Source organism: Colobus angolensis, unplaced genomic scaffold, assembly GCF_000951035.1.
Source record: "Colobus angolensis palliatus isolate OR3802 unplaced genomic scaffold, Cang.pa_1.0 Scaffold31, whole genome shotgun sequence".
Taxonomy (NCBI): Eukaryota; Metazoa; Chordata; class Mammalia; order Primates; family Cercopithecidae; genus Colobus; species Colobus angolensis.
The window spans coordinates 7748847-7764067 of NW_012116377.1; the positions used below are offsets into that span (position 1 = coordinate 7748847).

Here is a 15221-nt window from a genome sequence, read left to right on the forward strand (position 1 = left end):
GGGCATGGTGGTGGGTGCCTGTAATCCCAGGTACTTAGGAGGCTGAGGCACAAGAATCGCTTGAACCTGGGAGGCAGGGGTTGCAGTGAGCTGAAGTGGTGTCACTACACTCCAGCCTGGGCAACAGAGCATGACTCCATCTCAAAAAAAGAAAAAAAAATTTTTGTCCTACTTAAATCAGAATTTCTGAAATGTATTTTTGAAACTAGTTAATCTGGAACCAAATCAGAATATTCTTTTCCAAAGTGTATCAGTATTTCATCAAATTCTTTTCCAGAGTGTATCCACATTTCATCATTTAGTTTCAAGGTCCTTACATTTTACCATCTCCAATTGCAGCTTTTTCATTTTTATACAGAAGTAATCTTTAGTTTTGACTTATTTAATGATACATTCACGAAGTCTTTTTTACCCTGTTATTCTCATTGTATATTTCACTGATTAAATCTTAAATCACCATGCATATTTTGCCTAGTATATCTTGCCTTAACCTCAGAGCTCATATTTTGATTTATTTCCAGTGAATTTTAAATAAAAATTTTCACTACCATTTGTCCTCTGGCAGTTTACCCTCTGTTAATGAATTCTGGGGAAAAATCTTTCTCTGAAAGGATATGGTATCTTTGCTTCCTTTTGTGCATTAACTGATAGGCCTCTTACTTAATAAATGCCTCTCCCTCAGCTGAAGGGTTTGTATCTTTTATTAAACTCATTCAATTTTTTTTTTTGAGACGGAGTTTCGCTCTTTGTGCCCAGGCTGGAGTGCAGTGGCTCTATCTCAGTGCACTGCAACCTCTGCCTCCCAGATTCAAGCGGTTCTCCTGCCTCAGCCTCCCGAGTAGCTGGGATTACAGGCATGCACCACCACGCCTGGGTAATTTTGTATTTTTAGTGGAGATGGGGTTTCACCATGTTGGCCGGGCTGATCTTGAACTCCTGACTGACCTCAGGTGATCCGCTCACCTCTGCCTCCCAAAGTGCTGGGATTACAGGCGTGAGCCACTGCACCCGGCCTAACTCATTCAATTTTTAGTAATCTTCACTGCTAGAAAATTCAGTCTAGTGTTTCCAAGTATCTCGTGAAATGCTTTTAAATTTTATTGTTAAGAACAAAACCCTGAAACGTGTAAGTGATTGAAGTTTGCTTTGCTTTAGTTTGCTGAGGGAAAATGTTTACAAATTATGGATTTTAAAAAATCATTGCAGGTTTTTTGTTTTAAACAATGAAGCTGGGCTGTTGGAGTACTTTGTGAATGAACAGTCTAGAAATCAGAAACCTAGAGGAACTTTGCAGCTTGCAGGAGCTGTAATATCACCCAGTGATGAGGATTCTCACACCTTCACTGTAAACGCTGCCAGTGGAGAACAATATAAACTCAGAGGTATGACTGAGATATGAGAATTAATATTGTGATTTTCTTCTTTTTTTGAGAAGTTGGTGTATTACATGCTTTCATATGGGCTTTGGAAATAGAAACTGCTGTCATCAGTGATGTAAATACAATATTCTGAACCTTGGAAGTGCTTTGAGAATTTATGAAATCTGTTGTAATAAATAACTGTTTTCAAGTGCAACAAGGTATGTTTGTTTAGGACTGGCCCCTCTAAAAAACTGTGTAGGTGAACCTCTGATTACTGAAAATCTAGAAACATAGACTTTAAATGATTTTTTTTAATGTATTTCACCCCTTTACATGGTTTAGTTTACATGCCCTTTTTGCAGCTTTCAGTAACTGATGTACATTATTGGGATTTATTGTAATGTCATTCATTAAAATAACATAACTTCTGTTAAGATAAATTTAATGTGTGTAGAAGTTTTTTATTTAATAAATACACAAAGTATAGTGGTAATCCTAAGTGAGCATGCTCCTGCAGATCTGAAAGTATTGATTATACATCAAATACTTAATAAAGGGGTTATTTCTTTAAATAAGAACCTATTTTTATGAGTTACAACATGTCAGTCTCTCATCCTCACCTCACTGCATGTAATTTATCCTTTTTAATGAAGTAGCTACATCCAGCTACTGTGTTCCCTAACAAAGTTGGTGCTTTAGCCTCTTTCCTGCCTCCCTCCAGTAAGGGAAGTTTGCTCTGGTGCGAGTAAGACCAGTATCTGCTTTTCAGTAATCTGATCTTCATACTGTAGGTGATTGTGTTCCTAAATAAATAAATATAAAATAACTTTCACATTCTTTTAACAGCTACAGATGCAAAAGAGCGACAGCACTGGGTTAGCAGACTTCAGATATGTACACAACATCATACTGAAGCTATTGGAAAGGTATGTAGATTTATATACAATATTAATATACAAAAATGAGGAAGGAATATTTTTTATTTTTTGCCTTTTAAAATTGAGATACTATTCACATACTGTAAAATTCACCCTTTTAAAGTATATATGTATAATTCTGTGGTTTTTAGTATATTCACAAGGTGGTTCAACCATTGAAACTTTTTTTTTTTTTGAGACAGAGTTTTTTCCTGTGGCCCAGGCTAGAGTGCAGTGGTACGATCTTGTCTCACTGCAACCTCCACCTCCTGGGTTCAAGTGATTCTCCTGTCTCAGCCTCCCAAGTAGCTGGGACTACGGGCATGCATCAGCACACCCAGCTTATTTTTGTACTTTTAGTGAAGACAGGTTTCACCATGTTGGCCAGGCTGGCCTCGAACTCCTGACCTCAAGTGATCCGCCCACGTTGGCCTTCCAGAGTGCTGGGATTACAGATGTGATCCCACCGCCCCCGGCTGCATTGCAACTTTCTAATTTCAGAACATTTTCATCCCTCCTACAAAAAAATAAAAAATCTGGAGCCACTAGCAGTCACTCTCTGTTCTCTCCTTCCCAGTCCCCTAGCAAACTCTAATTTCTATTCCATAGATTTGTCTATTCTGGGCATTTTATGTAAATTGAACCATGTAATATGAGGTTTGTTGCATCTGGCTTCTTTGATTTAGCATGTTTTCAAGTTTCATCCATGTTGTTGCATGTATCAGTACTTTATTCCTTTATTCCTTTTTTAAGATTGAATAATATTTTATTGTATAGATATACTATTTTTAATCCATTCATCAGTTGGTGGACATTGGGTTATTTTCATTTTATAGACATTATGAATAGTGCTGCCATGAACACTTGTGTTCAAGTTATTATGTGAACATATGATTTCATTTCTCTAGGGTATCTATCTGGGAGTAGAATTGCTGGATCATGGGATAGTTCTATGTTTAACTTTTTGAGAAACTGCCAAACTGTTTTCCAAAGCAGCCACGCTCTTTTACATTCCCATCAACAATATATGAGGGTTCTAATTTCTGTATATCCTTGCCAATACTTGTTACTGTCCTTTAAAAAAATTATTATGGTTATCTTAGTGGATACGAAGTGGAATCTTATTGTGGTTTTGATTTCATTTTCCTAATGACTAATCATGTTGAGCACCTTTTCATGTGCTTATTGGTTAGTCATTTGTATATCTTCTTTGGAGTGTTTTTAAAAATATTTTTCAAGGTGAAAGGAGAGTCTCATTACTTGAAATCTGAGGTTAGAGATGTCTAAAAGTAATATATGGGCATCATATTTAAAGAATTTCATACCTAGGTGATAACTTGTCTTTTACCATTTTTTTTTTTAGTCATTCTTCCTGTTGGTTTCCCCGAGAAGTGAATTTTTAAAACTGTTTGTACTTTCGGCCTAAAACCTAGTCTTCAGGAAATCCAACACAACAGCTTTTCTCATACCATAAGGTTCTAGTCATTGTCAGTGAGAAAGTACTAGTTTGTATCAAAGGGTACTTGGCATGTTACATTAAGAAATGCATTATATTGCTGAGTGCATTTTTTGTATTAATCATGGTGTTTAAGGCCAGGTGTAGTGGCTCACGCCTATAATCCCAGCACTTCGGGAAGCTGAGGTGGGCAGATCACCTGAGATCAGGAGTTCAAGACCAGCCTGGCCAACATGGCAAAACCCTGTCTCTACTGAAAATACAAAAATTAACTGGGCATGGTGGTGCATGCCTGTAATCCCAGCTACTCAGGAGGCTGAGGCAGAGGAATCATATGAATCCGTGAAGTGGAGGTTACAGTGAGCCGAGATCACGCCACTGCACTCAAGCCTGGGCGACAGAGTGAGACTTAGTCTCAAAAAGAAAAAAAAGGCCAGGTGCAGTGGCTCACCCCTGTAATCCCAGCACTTTGGGAGGCCGAGGCAGGCGGATCAAGAGTTCAGGAGTTCGAGACCAGCCTGACCAACACAGTGAAACCCTGTCTCTACTAAAAAAAATACAAAAATTAGCCGGGCATGGTGGAGAGTGCCTGTAGTATCCCAGCTACTCAGGAGGCTGAGGCAGGAGAATGGTGTGAACCCGGGAAGTGGAGGTTGCAGCAAGCCAAGTCACGCCACTGCAGTCCAGCCTGGGCAACAGAGCGAGACTCCATCTCCAAAAGAAAAAGAAGAAAAAAAGTTATGGTGTTTAAAAATCTGAAATTAGAAACTTCTTGTTATTCTAGTATTTGTTAAATGTGAAAGAATATTTTTTTGACAGCACAAAAGTGGAAAATAATTTTCTAAATAAATTATCAGTTTACTTTGGGATATGTAAAATGCTTAAACTTTGAGTATCTCAGATTTTATCATCTTCAGAAATGTTCTCATAGTCAATTCTGAAGTTAATTTAATTTTAAATGCTGCTCATGTGTAAGTCTTAAGTGTATGGTAATTTGATGGTTACAGATCCTAAATTAAGAAAACAAAAGGAATGATTTTGTTTGTCTAACAGAATAATCCTCCTCTGAAGTCACGGAGCTTCTCACTTGCATCTAGTGGTAATTCTCCTATATCGCAGAGGAGACCAAGTCAAAATGCCATTTCTTTTTTTAATGTTGGACATTCCAAACTGCAATCAGTGAGCAAAAGAACTAATTTACCTCCAGACCATCTTGTGGAAGTCAGAGAAGTAAGTATGAATTAAAGTCAAGTTAAAATGCACAAAATGATCTTACCTGCTTGGTTTTGTCAAAAAAAAACTTAAATACTGTTTGTGTCTTCAAGGGCCTTCATTGTTTCCCATCTAGTATGCTGAGGTAATTTTTAAGTCATAAACATTCCCTGACTATATAGAGTGTCCTAAGTTTCCTCATGTCTGTCACGTACTAGGCACGTGGTCATTTTTCAAAAGTCTGTATCTTTCAATTCTCAAGTAAAAGTACAGACTCCTTTTATGTAAATTTTTTGATCAAAATAGTAATTAAGCCTAGTGGGAAGGCTATATAGCCAAACAAGTGATTCTTTGAAAAAACAAACTGATAAAGGCCAGGCATGATGGCTCAAGCCTGTATCTCAGCACTTTGGGAAGCCAAGGTGGGAGGATTGCTGGAACCTAGGAAGTTTGAGACCAGCCTGGGCAACAAAGCCAGACCCTGTCTCTAAAAAAAAAATTTTTTTTTAAATTTTAGCTGGTGGTGGTAGTGGTGTGCACCTATAGTACCAGCTACTCTAGTGGCTGAGATGGGAGAACTCCTTAGGCCCGGGAGTTTGAGGTTGTGGTGAGCTATAATTGTGCCACAGCACTCCAGCCTGGGTAGCAGAGTGAAACCCTGTCTCAAAAAATGAAAAAACAAACAGTGGTGGGGCACGGTGTCTTATCCCTGTAATTCCAGCACTTGGGGAGGCTGAAACAGGAGGATCGCCTGAGCCTAGGAGTTCGAGACCGGCCTGGGCAACATAGTGAGACCTGTCTCTGAAACAAAACAAAACAAACAAAAAACTTACATATATGTAACTGATATATATATAGAAACTGATATATATTTATAGAACATTTCAAACATATATAATCATTAAATCCTTGATGTTGCCTTATATCACCATTTCTTTCTTTTAAACTGTGTACCAAATAATTCTAGTTAATAAAACATGCAGTATGTTAAGTTCAAAATATTAAGTTCTAAATATATACATAGAACATTTCAAACATATAGAATCATTAAATCCTTGATGTTGCCTTATATCACCATTTCTCTTTCTTTTAAACTGTGTACCAAATAATTGTAGTTAGTAAAGCATACAGTTTGTTAAGTACTAAATATTCCAGACATTACTTGCTGAATTAAATTTGGTAGAGCTTATAGATAATCTATGTAGTGAATTGGTGAAAACAGTATCATACATCACACCCAAATGATTCAAGGTAGGAGGCTAGGAGAATGTAACTCTGTCAAGGTATTTAGGGTTGTGTTTATAGGTGAAGAAATTGATGTAGAGAGATGAAGTAACATGCTTGAGATACACAGACAGTAGCTTTTGATTCGCTTTCTAATTCTGTTATATAAACAAATAGTTACAAAAGACTCTTTTTCATAAAACTCTGTAATTTTAGTATTCATAACAATGGTATTCCATTTGTAGATAAATGTCAGTGTTTGTCTTTTTTCTTTTTTTTGAGACAGTCTCACTCTGTCACCCAGACTGGAGTGCAGTGGCGCGATCTTGGCTCATTGCAACCTCCACCTCCCGGGTTCAAGTGATCCTCCCACCTCAGCCTCCCAAGCAGCTAGGACCACAGGCTCCTGCCACCACACCCAGCTAATTTTTGTGTTTTTAGTAGAAACGGGGTTTTGCCGTGTTGGCCAGGCTGGTCTCACCTGACCTTGGGTGATCCGCCCACCTCAGCCTCCCAAAGTGCTGGAATTACAGGCATGAACCACCATGCCCAGCTGGTGTTTGTCTTTTAATGAAACCAAGATAGTTCTACCTTTATTTAGAGTGGAGGAGAAGGAAACATTAAACATGGTTAAGATTCAAGATACAGAATAAAGAAAAGCATTCAGGGGCAGTCTTATGTGGTAATGTATTCCTTAACCCTTAAAAACTAGGCAGCCATGAAATTCTTGGAGCTTTTCAATCATGGCTAGCAATGGGAGTTTGAGGTGGGCTTCTGGGATGCTGGTAATGTTCCGTTTCTTGGTCTGGGTGTTGGTTACCTTGTATGTTTAGTTCATAAAAATTCATTAAACCCATATATTTGTGATATGTATCTGTTTGTAGACTGTCAGTATACTTTAGTAAAAAGTTAGAAACAAGCAAAAAGCATGTAATTGAAATTCTCATGTATTATAGCACATTTCCAAGGAAAAGGGATGGTTTTGTATTTAAGATTTTGTCTCTATAGAGGCCTTCTGCTTGACTGTACTTGGGTCTTTGTGACCTGATGTCCCGAGACCATTGTCATATCTCTTGTTAGCTTTTCTTCAGTTGTGAAGACTTTAATCAACCTGCCCTTCTCTTTTCAACTCTAATGATTGTTTTGTTGTTCCCACTGGCTCAGTGGTAATACTGCCACACTCCATTGTTATGTGTCTTTAAATATACATTTCATATCATAATAATAGCATGTTAATATTTAACATGTAACTCTGGCACTTGAGTGTAGAAAGAATGAGTCCCTAAAGTTTCACATTTACCTCTTTGGGAAGGTCCAGCATTAACTTACAGAATTGACATAATTTAATGACAATCTCTCCTTGAATTATGGCTCTAGAAATTATTCTAGGGTTTGGGTGGTAACCACAGTTTGGCACTCCCTGTGTCACTGCCACTCCCTCACCCGCACACATGCCAAAAAAAAAAAAAGTATTAGCTGAGCATCTGTGTCTTCACTAGGTTGGTATTTTTGCATTTAACAACCCAACAAACTGTAAGATTAAGTCAAACTATAAGAGTATAACTACGTTAGGAATGTTTCTATATTCCAATGGAATAATTCTGTTTCCGAGAAAATAGTCCTTTTGGAATGTTTATATCATTTTTTGTCCTCCAGACAAATATTAAATACCTCCAGAACCAATTTTTCCTTTAAAATTTGGTTTATTGCTAATATAAAGTCTTTATAATCTAGTCTCTGGAGGCATATTGTTTCCTAGTCTTTTTATTTATTTATTTATTTATTTATTTTTTTTTTTGAGATGGAGTTTTGCTCTTGTTGCTCAGGCTGGAATGCAGTAGCATGATCTTGGCTCACTATAACCTCCGCCTCCCAGGTTCAAGCAATTCTCCTGCCTCAGCCTCCCAAGTAGGTGGGATTACAGGCGCCCACCACCACGCCTGGATAATTTTTGCGTTTGTAGTAGAGACGGGGTTTCACCACGTTGGCCAGACTGGTCTTGAACTCCTGACCTCAAGTGATCTGCCTGCCTTGGCCTCCCAAAGTGCTGGGATTACAGATGTGAACCACTGCACCTGGCCAGCTTTTATTTTAAATGGGTTAAATTTATTAATATTTACCTTATTAGAAATTAAAACAGGAGTTAAAGTAACTTGTTAATTAAGAAAAAAATAAAAATTAATAAACCTACTACATGTTAGCATAAATAACATTTTTATGTCAAAGTTATCTTTACCAAAACAAAATCATTGAAAAGAGTGGATTGTTTTACATTTTTGCAGTCACTTCAATGTCTGGCCTTATAGAACACAACCGAATTCTCATATCTGTTGCTATATTCAGTCTACTATAGTATATTGTTTTAGTTGAACTACAGGATGAAAATTTAGCCATTCACAGATAATGTGTTTGGAAAAAAGATAAACATTGTAATAGCCTTTTTAGATAATTGTGGCTATTCTTTGATACTATACCAAAACTTGACAACTGATAGTTTCTTAAATGTTAGATGCAGTATGGGATCTAATACATATCAGTGAACTTTTTGTGTTTTGTTACGTGAAAATCCATTGGTCTGTCCTGCACTTTGAATGGATCTTTAACCTAGCCATGATTTTGTAACACTGTGCATTCATTAGTCATTTTGGAGATATTAGTTTACAGAGTTATGCAGATCTTACAAATATTGATCCATATTATTATTATACAGTGAGTAAAATTCATATTTATTAACATCCCCAGTGTCATCAGAAAAGTATTGGGAATCTGTCAGGTATACCAGATAAGGTTGTCCGAAATTCTGATTTTCATTTTACAGCTCAAATTTTGTAATTGATAACAAATACTGTTGTTTTTTCGATAGCCTCATTTTATTCAATCTTGAGAAAATATCTAACTCATTCCCCAAACCTGAATCTCCATAGTTTCTTTCTTTCACATCAGAATAGTAGTCCATGGAAACAAACAAACAAACAAAAAACAACTAATTCAGCTTACAAGTCAGTCACACAAGTGCTTTTTCTCTAGGCAACCTCTATATATTGGTATGCAACAGAAGTGCTTTATATGTACTTCCCACTTTTTACATAGATAATTTTTTAAATTACTACATCTTGATGTAGTAAATTTAATGATTTTTACTGCTTTACAAAGACATTCTTAAGTAAATTGGCTTTTTTTTTTTTCTGTGAGTACATGGCAGGTAAAGAATACAGTGACCACTAGTGAGTTTGGTGTCACTGCCTTTTCACTATCGTTCCAGAAGTTTTACCCATCATTGCTTTTACGTCATTAATGCAGATGTCACCACAGTGAAAAAAAGCAAATAACTTACTTGAATTATTATAAAAAATAGTTTGACTTCACAGACTCTCTGAAAGGAGTCTCACAGGGGTCTCTGCAGAGCACACTTTGAGAATTACTGTTCTAGAATTATCCAATTCCAGGAGGTTGTGATGCAAAGATATAAATTGATGTGAGTTTGAAAGGAACATTTTAATCAAATCTATGGGTAAGTTTAGTGTTAGATTAGGCAGCAGTTTGTAAAAGCAGTTAACTCCTTTTTTTTTTTTTTTGAGATGGAGTTTTGCTCTTGTTGCCCAGGCTGGAGTACAATGGCACGATTTCGGCTCACTGCAACCTCCGCCTCGCAGGTTCAAGCGATTCTCCTGCCTCACCTTCCCAAATGGCTGGGAACAGGCATACTACAGGCATCCACCATGCCCTTCTAATTCTGTATTTTTTTAGTAGAGACGGGGTTTCTCAATGTTGGCCAGGATGGTTTCGAACCCCTGACCTAAGGTGATCCACCCGCCTCGGCCTCCCAAAGTGCTGGAATTACAGGCGTGAGCCACCACACCCAGCCTAAAAGCAGTTAACTCTTGTGAGTAGTATCATATTGTCCTTGAAAATGAATTTATTATAAAAGCTTTACTTTATTAAAATCATCTGTTTCCTATTTACTGTTTCTTATTAGTACTACTTATCAGTTCCCTTCTTTTTCAGTTCATGCTTCATGCCGGTACTATGCTATGCCCTGGGAGTAACTCAAATGACCAGTCTAGTAAGTGAGACAGAAACTTAAAACACAAGTGATTAAAATCACGATTCTAATTTGGTTTTCAGACAAATTATATGCCACCTGAATGATACACTCCTATCACTACAATTGCCATTTCTAGCTACAAAACACAGGTTCACCGAGGATTCAGCTTTCTTGAAGTTTTTTTTTTTTTTTAAAGGACCTGGCTTTATAGTGTCAAGGAACAATCACTAAAACAGTTTCACAAGTCACTTTTCCATTTCTTTGAATAGATTTGATTAGCTAATTTGTTTTGGAGAGAGCCATTACCAACTTTTAACATTTATGCTATAATTATATACTTTGTTTTAAAGCAGAGTCGGCAAGTTATATATATATATATACACACACACACACACACACACACATATATATGCACACACATATATATACACACACACTATATATATCTTACTATCGATATGTATCTTACTATATTTATATCTTGTAGTCTGCTTTAAAGTATGTGTGTGTATGTGTGTATATATATACACACACACTTTGTATATGTAATATGTACATATTATACATATATAGTATTAGTCCATATTCACGCTGCTGATAAAGACATACCTGAGACTGGGTAATTTATACAGAAAAAGAGGTTTAATGGACATACAGTTCCAAATGGCTGGAGAGGCCTCACAATCATGGTAGAAGGTAAGGAGGAGCAAATTACGTCTTACATGGATCACAGCAGGCAGAGAGAGAGAGAACTTGTGTAGGGGAACTCCTCTTTATAAAACCATCAGATCTCCTGAGACTTACTCACTAGCACAAGAACAGCATGGGAAAGACCTACCCTGATGATTCAGTTACCTCCCACTGGGTCCCTCCTACAACATGTGGGAATTCAAGATGAGATTTGGGTGGTGACACAACCAAACTGTATCATTCTGCCCTGGCCCCTCCCAAATCTCATCTCCTCACATTTCAAAACCAATCATGCCTTCCCAACAGTCCCCCAAAGACTTAACTCATTTTAGCGTTAACTCAGAAGTCCACAGTCCAAAGTCCCATCTGAGACAAGGCAAGTCCCTTCTGCCTATGAGCCTGTAAAATCAAAAGCAAGTTAGCTGCTTCCTAGATATAATGGGAGTACAGGCCTTGGATAAATATAGCCATTCCAAATGGGATAAAAAGGCCAAAACAAAGGGGCTACAGGCCCCATGCAAGTCCAAAATCCAATAGGGCAGTCAAATCTTAAAGCTCCAAAATGATCCCCTTTGACTCCATGTCTCACATCCAGGTCACGCTGATACAAGAGGTGGGTTCCCATGGTCTTGGGCCGCTCTGCCGCTGTGGCTTTGCAGAGCATAGCATCCCTCCCGGCTGCTTTCATGGGCTGGCATTGAGTGTCTGCGGCTTTTCCAGGCACATGGTACAGGCTGTCAGTGGATCTACCATTCTGAGTTTTGGAGGACAGCGGCCCTGTTCTCACAGCTCCACTCAGTGGTGCCCCAGTAGGGACTCGGTGTGGGGGCTCTGACCCCACATTTCTCTTCCGCACTGCCCTAGCAGAGTTTCTCCATGACAGCCCCGCTCCTGCAGCAGGCCTCTGCCTGGGCATCCATCTGTTTCTATACATCCTTTGAAATCTAGGCAGAGGTTCCCAAACCCCAATTCTTGACTTCTGTGCACTAGCAGGCTCAACACCACATGGAAGCTGCCAAGGCCTGAGACACCTGAAGCCTCTGAGACCACAGATGAGCTTTATGTTGACCTCCTTCAGCCATGGCTGGAGCACCTGGGACACAGGGCACCAAACATCTAAGCTGCACACAGCATGGGGACCCTGGGCCTGGCCTATGAAACCACTTTTTCCTCCTAGGCCTCCAGGCCTGTGATGAGAGGGGTTGCCATGAAGACTTATGACATGCCCTGGAGACATTTCCCTGTTGTCTTGGGGGTTAACATTTGGCTCCTAGTTGCTTATGCAAATTTCTGCAGCCAGCTTGAATTTCTCCTCAGAAAATGGGATTTTCTTTTCTATTGTGTCATGAGGCTGCAAATTTTCTGAACTTTTATGCTCTGCTTCCCTTATAAAAATGAATGCCTTTAACAACACCCAAGTTACCTCTTGAATGCTTTCCTGCTTAGAAATTTCTTCCACCAGATACCTAAATCATCTCTGTCAAGTTCAAAGTTTCACAAATATCTAGGGTAGGGGCAAAATGCCACCAGTCTTTCTGCTAAAACCTAACAAGTCACCTTTGCTCCAGTTTCAACAGATTCCTCAATTCCATCTGAGATCACCTCAGCCTGGACATTATTGTCCATATTGCTATCAGCATTTTGGGCAAAGCCATTCAACAAGTCTCTAGGGAGTTTCAAACTTTCCCACATTTTCCTATCTTCTGAGCCCTCCAAACTGTTCCAACCTCTGCCTGTTACCCAGTTCAAAGTCGCCTCCACATTTTCAGGTACCTTTTCAACAGCTCGCCACTTCTGGTACCAATTTACTGCATTAGTCCATATTCATGCTCCTGATAAAGGCATAGCCAAGACTGGGTAATTTACACAGAAAAGGAGGTTGGATGGACTTACAGTTCCACATGGCTGGGGAGGCCTCACAGTCATGGCGGAAGTCAAGGAAGAGCAAGTCACGTCTTACATGGATGGCAGCAGGCAAAGAGAGAACTTGTGCAGGGGAACTCTTCTTTGTACAACCTTCAGATCTCGTGAGACTCATTCACCGTCATGAGAACAGCATGGGAAAGACCTGACCCCATGATTCATTTACCTCCCACTGGGTCTCTCCCACAACACACGGAAATTCAAGATGAGATTTGGGTGGGGTTGCAGCCAAACCGTATCATATATGTATCTTTTTTGAGAGATAGTGTCTCATTGTTGCCAGGCTGGAGTGCATAGCTCACTGCAGCCTCCAACTTTTGAGCTCAAGCAGCCCTCCCACCTCAGCCTCCCAAGTAGCTGGGATTACAGGCACACACCACCACACACAGCTTATTTTTACCTTTTTTTTTTTCCTAGAGGTGGCGTCTTGCTGTGTTCCCCAGGATGGGCTTGAACTCCTAGCCTCAAGTGACCCTCCCACCCTGGCCTCCCAAAGATACAATTATATTTTAAATTTTATTTTTTCTAGCCAAGAACATTACTTTCTTAGACCACTTCTACCACCAATACTAGCAGGTGGCTCTTTTGGTCCTTCTACGCAAAGAAGCATACTAGTTTCTCTTTCAAGTGTTTTTATATTGTGACTTCTGATTATGCTGTGAATGTCTTGAGATTTTTTTTTCCTTTGTTAAACTTTTATTGGCTTATAACATACTATAGAAAAGTACACAAATTACAAGTGTGCCTCTTGTAATTTCTGCATAATCACTTCCTGGATCAAGAAGTTAAATGTTATGAGCACCCTAGGGCCACTTCTATGTCCCTCATCACAACACCCTTCCTCACGATCCTGACTTTTAACACCATAAATTTATTTTGCCTAATTTTGATACTTCTAAAACTGGAGTCATATAGTATGTACTTCTTCGGGTATGGCTGCTTTTCATTTCACAGTATGTGTTTGAGATTTATTTAGAATGTTAAGTGTAAATGTTCCTTTTCATTGCTATATAATATTCACTGTATGCTATAATATTTTTTATCCATTCTGGTGTTGATGGACCTAAGTTGCTGAACATATGCATGTATATATCTCTTGATTAGGTAGCTAAGAGTGCAATTGTTGGATCATAAATTATATTTACTTATGTCTAGCAGATATTGCCACACTGTATTTCAGAGTGGTTTTACCTGTTCATAAGTTTGGATTAGTGGGATTTGGTTCCTAAATTTGTGTACAAAAACATTTATACACACACAAAGCACACTATATATGCATGTATAGATGTGTATATGTTAATAGATAGCATCATACCTACACACAGTTTGTCCTCTTATGAAACCTTTTTTTCTGGGATGGGTGAATGTTTGATCCTTAACTATGGTACATGTTTTCAGGGACTATTCCATATATGACACAGTGATTTGCTTAGTAGGATCATTTTGCACACCTCTTTCACTTGCCCCCTGATGAGCCATATCAAAAATCACCTGGGCTGGGCACAGTGGCTCACGCCTGTAATCCCAGCACTTTGGGAGGCCACAGTGGGTGGATCGCTTGAGCCCAGGAGTTTGAGACCAGTGTGGGCATCATGGCAAAACCCTGTCTCTACTAAAAAATAATACAAAAAATTAGCCAGGCATGGTGGCACACACCTGTAGTTCCAGCTATCTGGGAGGCTGAGGTGAGAGCCTCAGAGGTCAGGAGGTCAAGGCTGCAGTGAGCCGTGATTGCACCACTGCATTCCAGCCTAGGCAACAGAGTGAGACCCTATCTCAAAAAAAGGAAAAAAATATCACCTGGAACAGAGCCTCTGAAAGCTAAAAGAGTCTGTCCACTATATAGAGTTTCTATGTGAATTAAGCTAGTGTCCAAAGGATGGTACATTAGAGAACCTTCTGCTCACAACTGAAAGTTATTAAGCATCATAAATTCAGTTTTCCTCTAAAAAATTGGCTTGCTCATCGTTGTCACTCCATTGGTTCTATTAGGAAAGCTGTGCAGTGCTCCTAATAAAAGCAGAGTGTATTAAAATCTTTTAAACTGAAAAGCTTGCATCCAGTACTTGGTCCAAAATCAGCATAACAGGACCAGAAAGTTTGGTTAGGAAAGAGGAAGCAGGAAAGCCATTATGCACTCATAGTAGATTCAAATTGAGTCTGACCAAAGGTATAAAAAGTAAGTGGTTGAGAGCCCAGACTGGAACTTAGTTTAACTTTGGAAGGAAGTATTTGATTTTCCTGTTAAGGATCTTCTAGAATCTTTCTGATAACTTGATGGCTTAATACTCTTTTTTTTTTTTTTTTTTTGAGACAGAGTCTCACTCTATCACCCAGACTGGAATGCAGTGGCTCAATCTCGGCTCACTGCAACCTCCGCCTCGCAGGTTCAA

The 15221-nt window shown here is 38.9% G+C and overlaps 1 protein-coding gene across 1 annotated transcript in view; it reads left to right on the plus strand.

Annotated features, from left to right (window-relative positions):
• OSBPL11 (oxysterol binding protein-like 11) overlaps window positions 1-15221 on the plus strand; it is a 78346-nt gene that overhangs the window by 18197 nt on the left and 44928 nt on the right. Inside the window, exons 2-4 of the mRNA XM_011950854.1 lie at window positions 1156-1382; window positions 2208-2287; window positions 4788-4964. Coding sequence (XP_011806244.1) covers window positions 1156-1382; window positions 2208-2287; window positions 4788-4964 — 484 coding nt within the window. The remainder of the gene's footprint in view (window positions 1-1155; window positions 1383-2207; window positions 2288-4787; window positions 4965-15221) is intronic.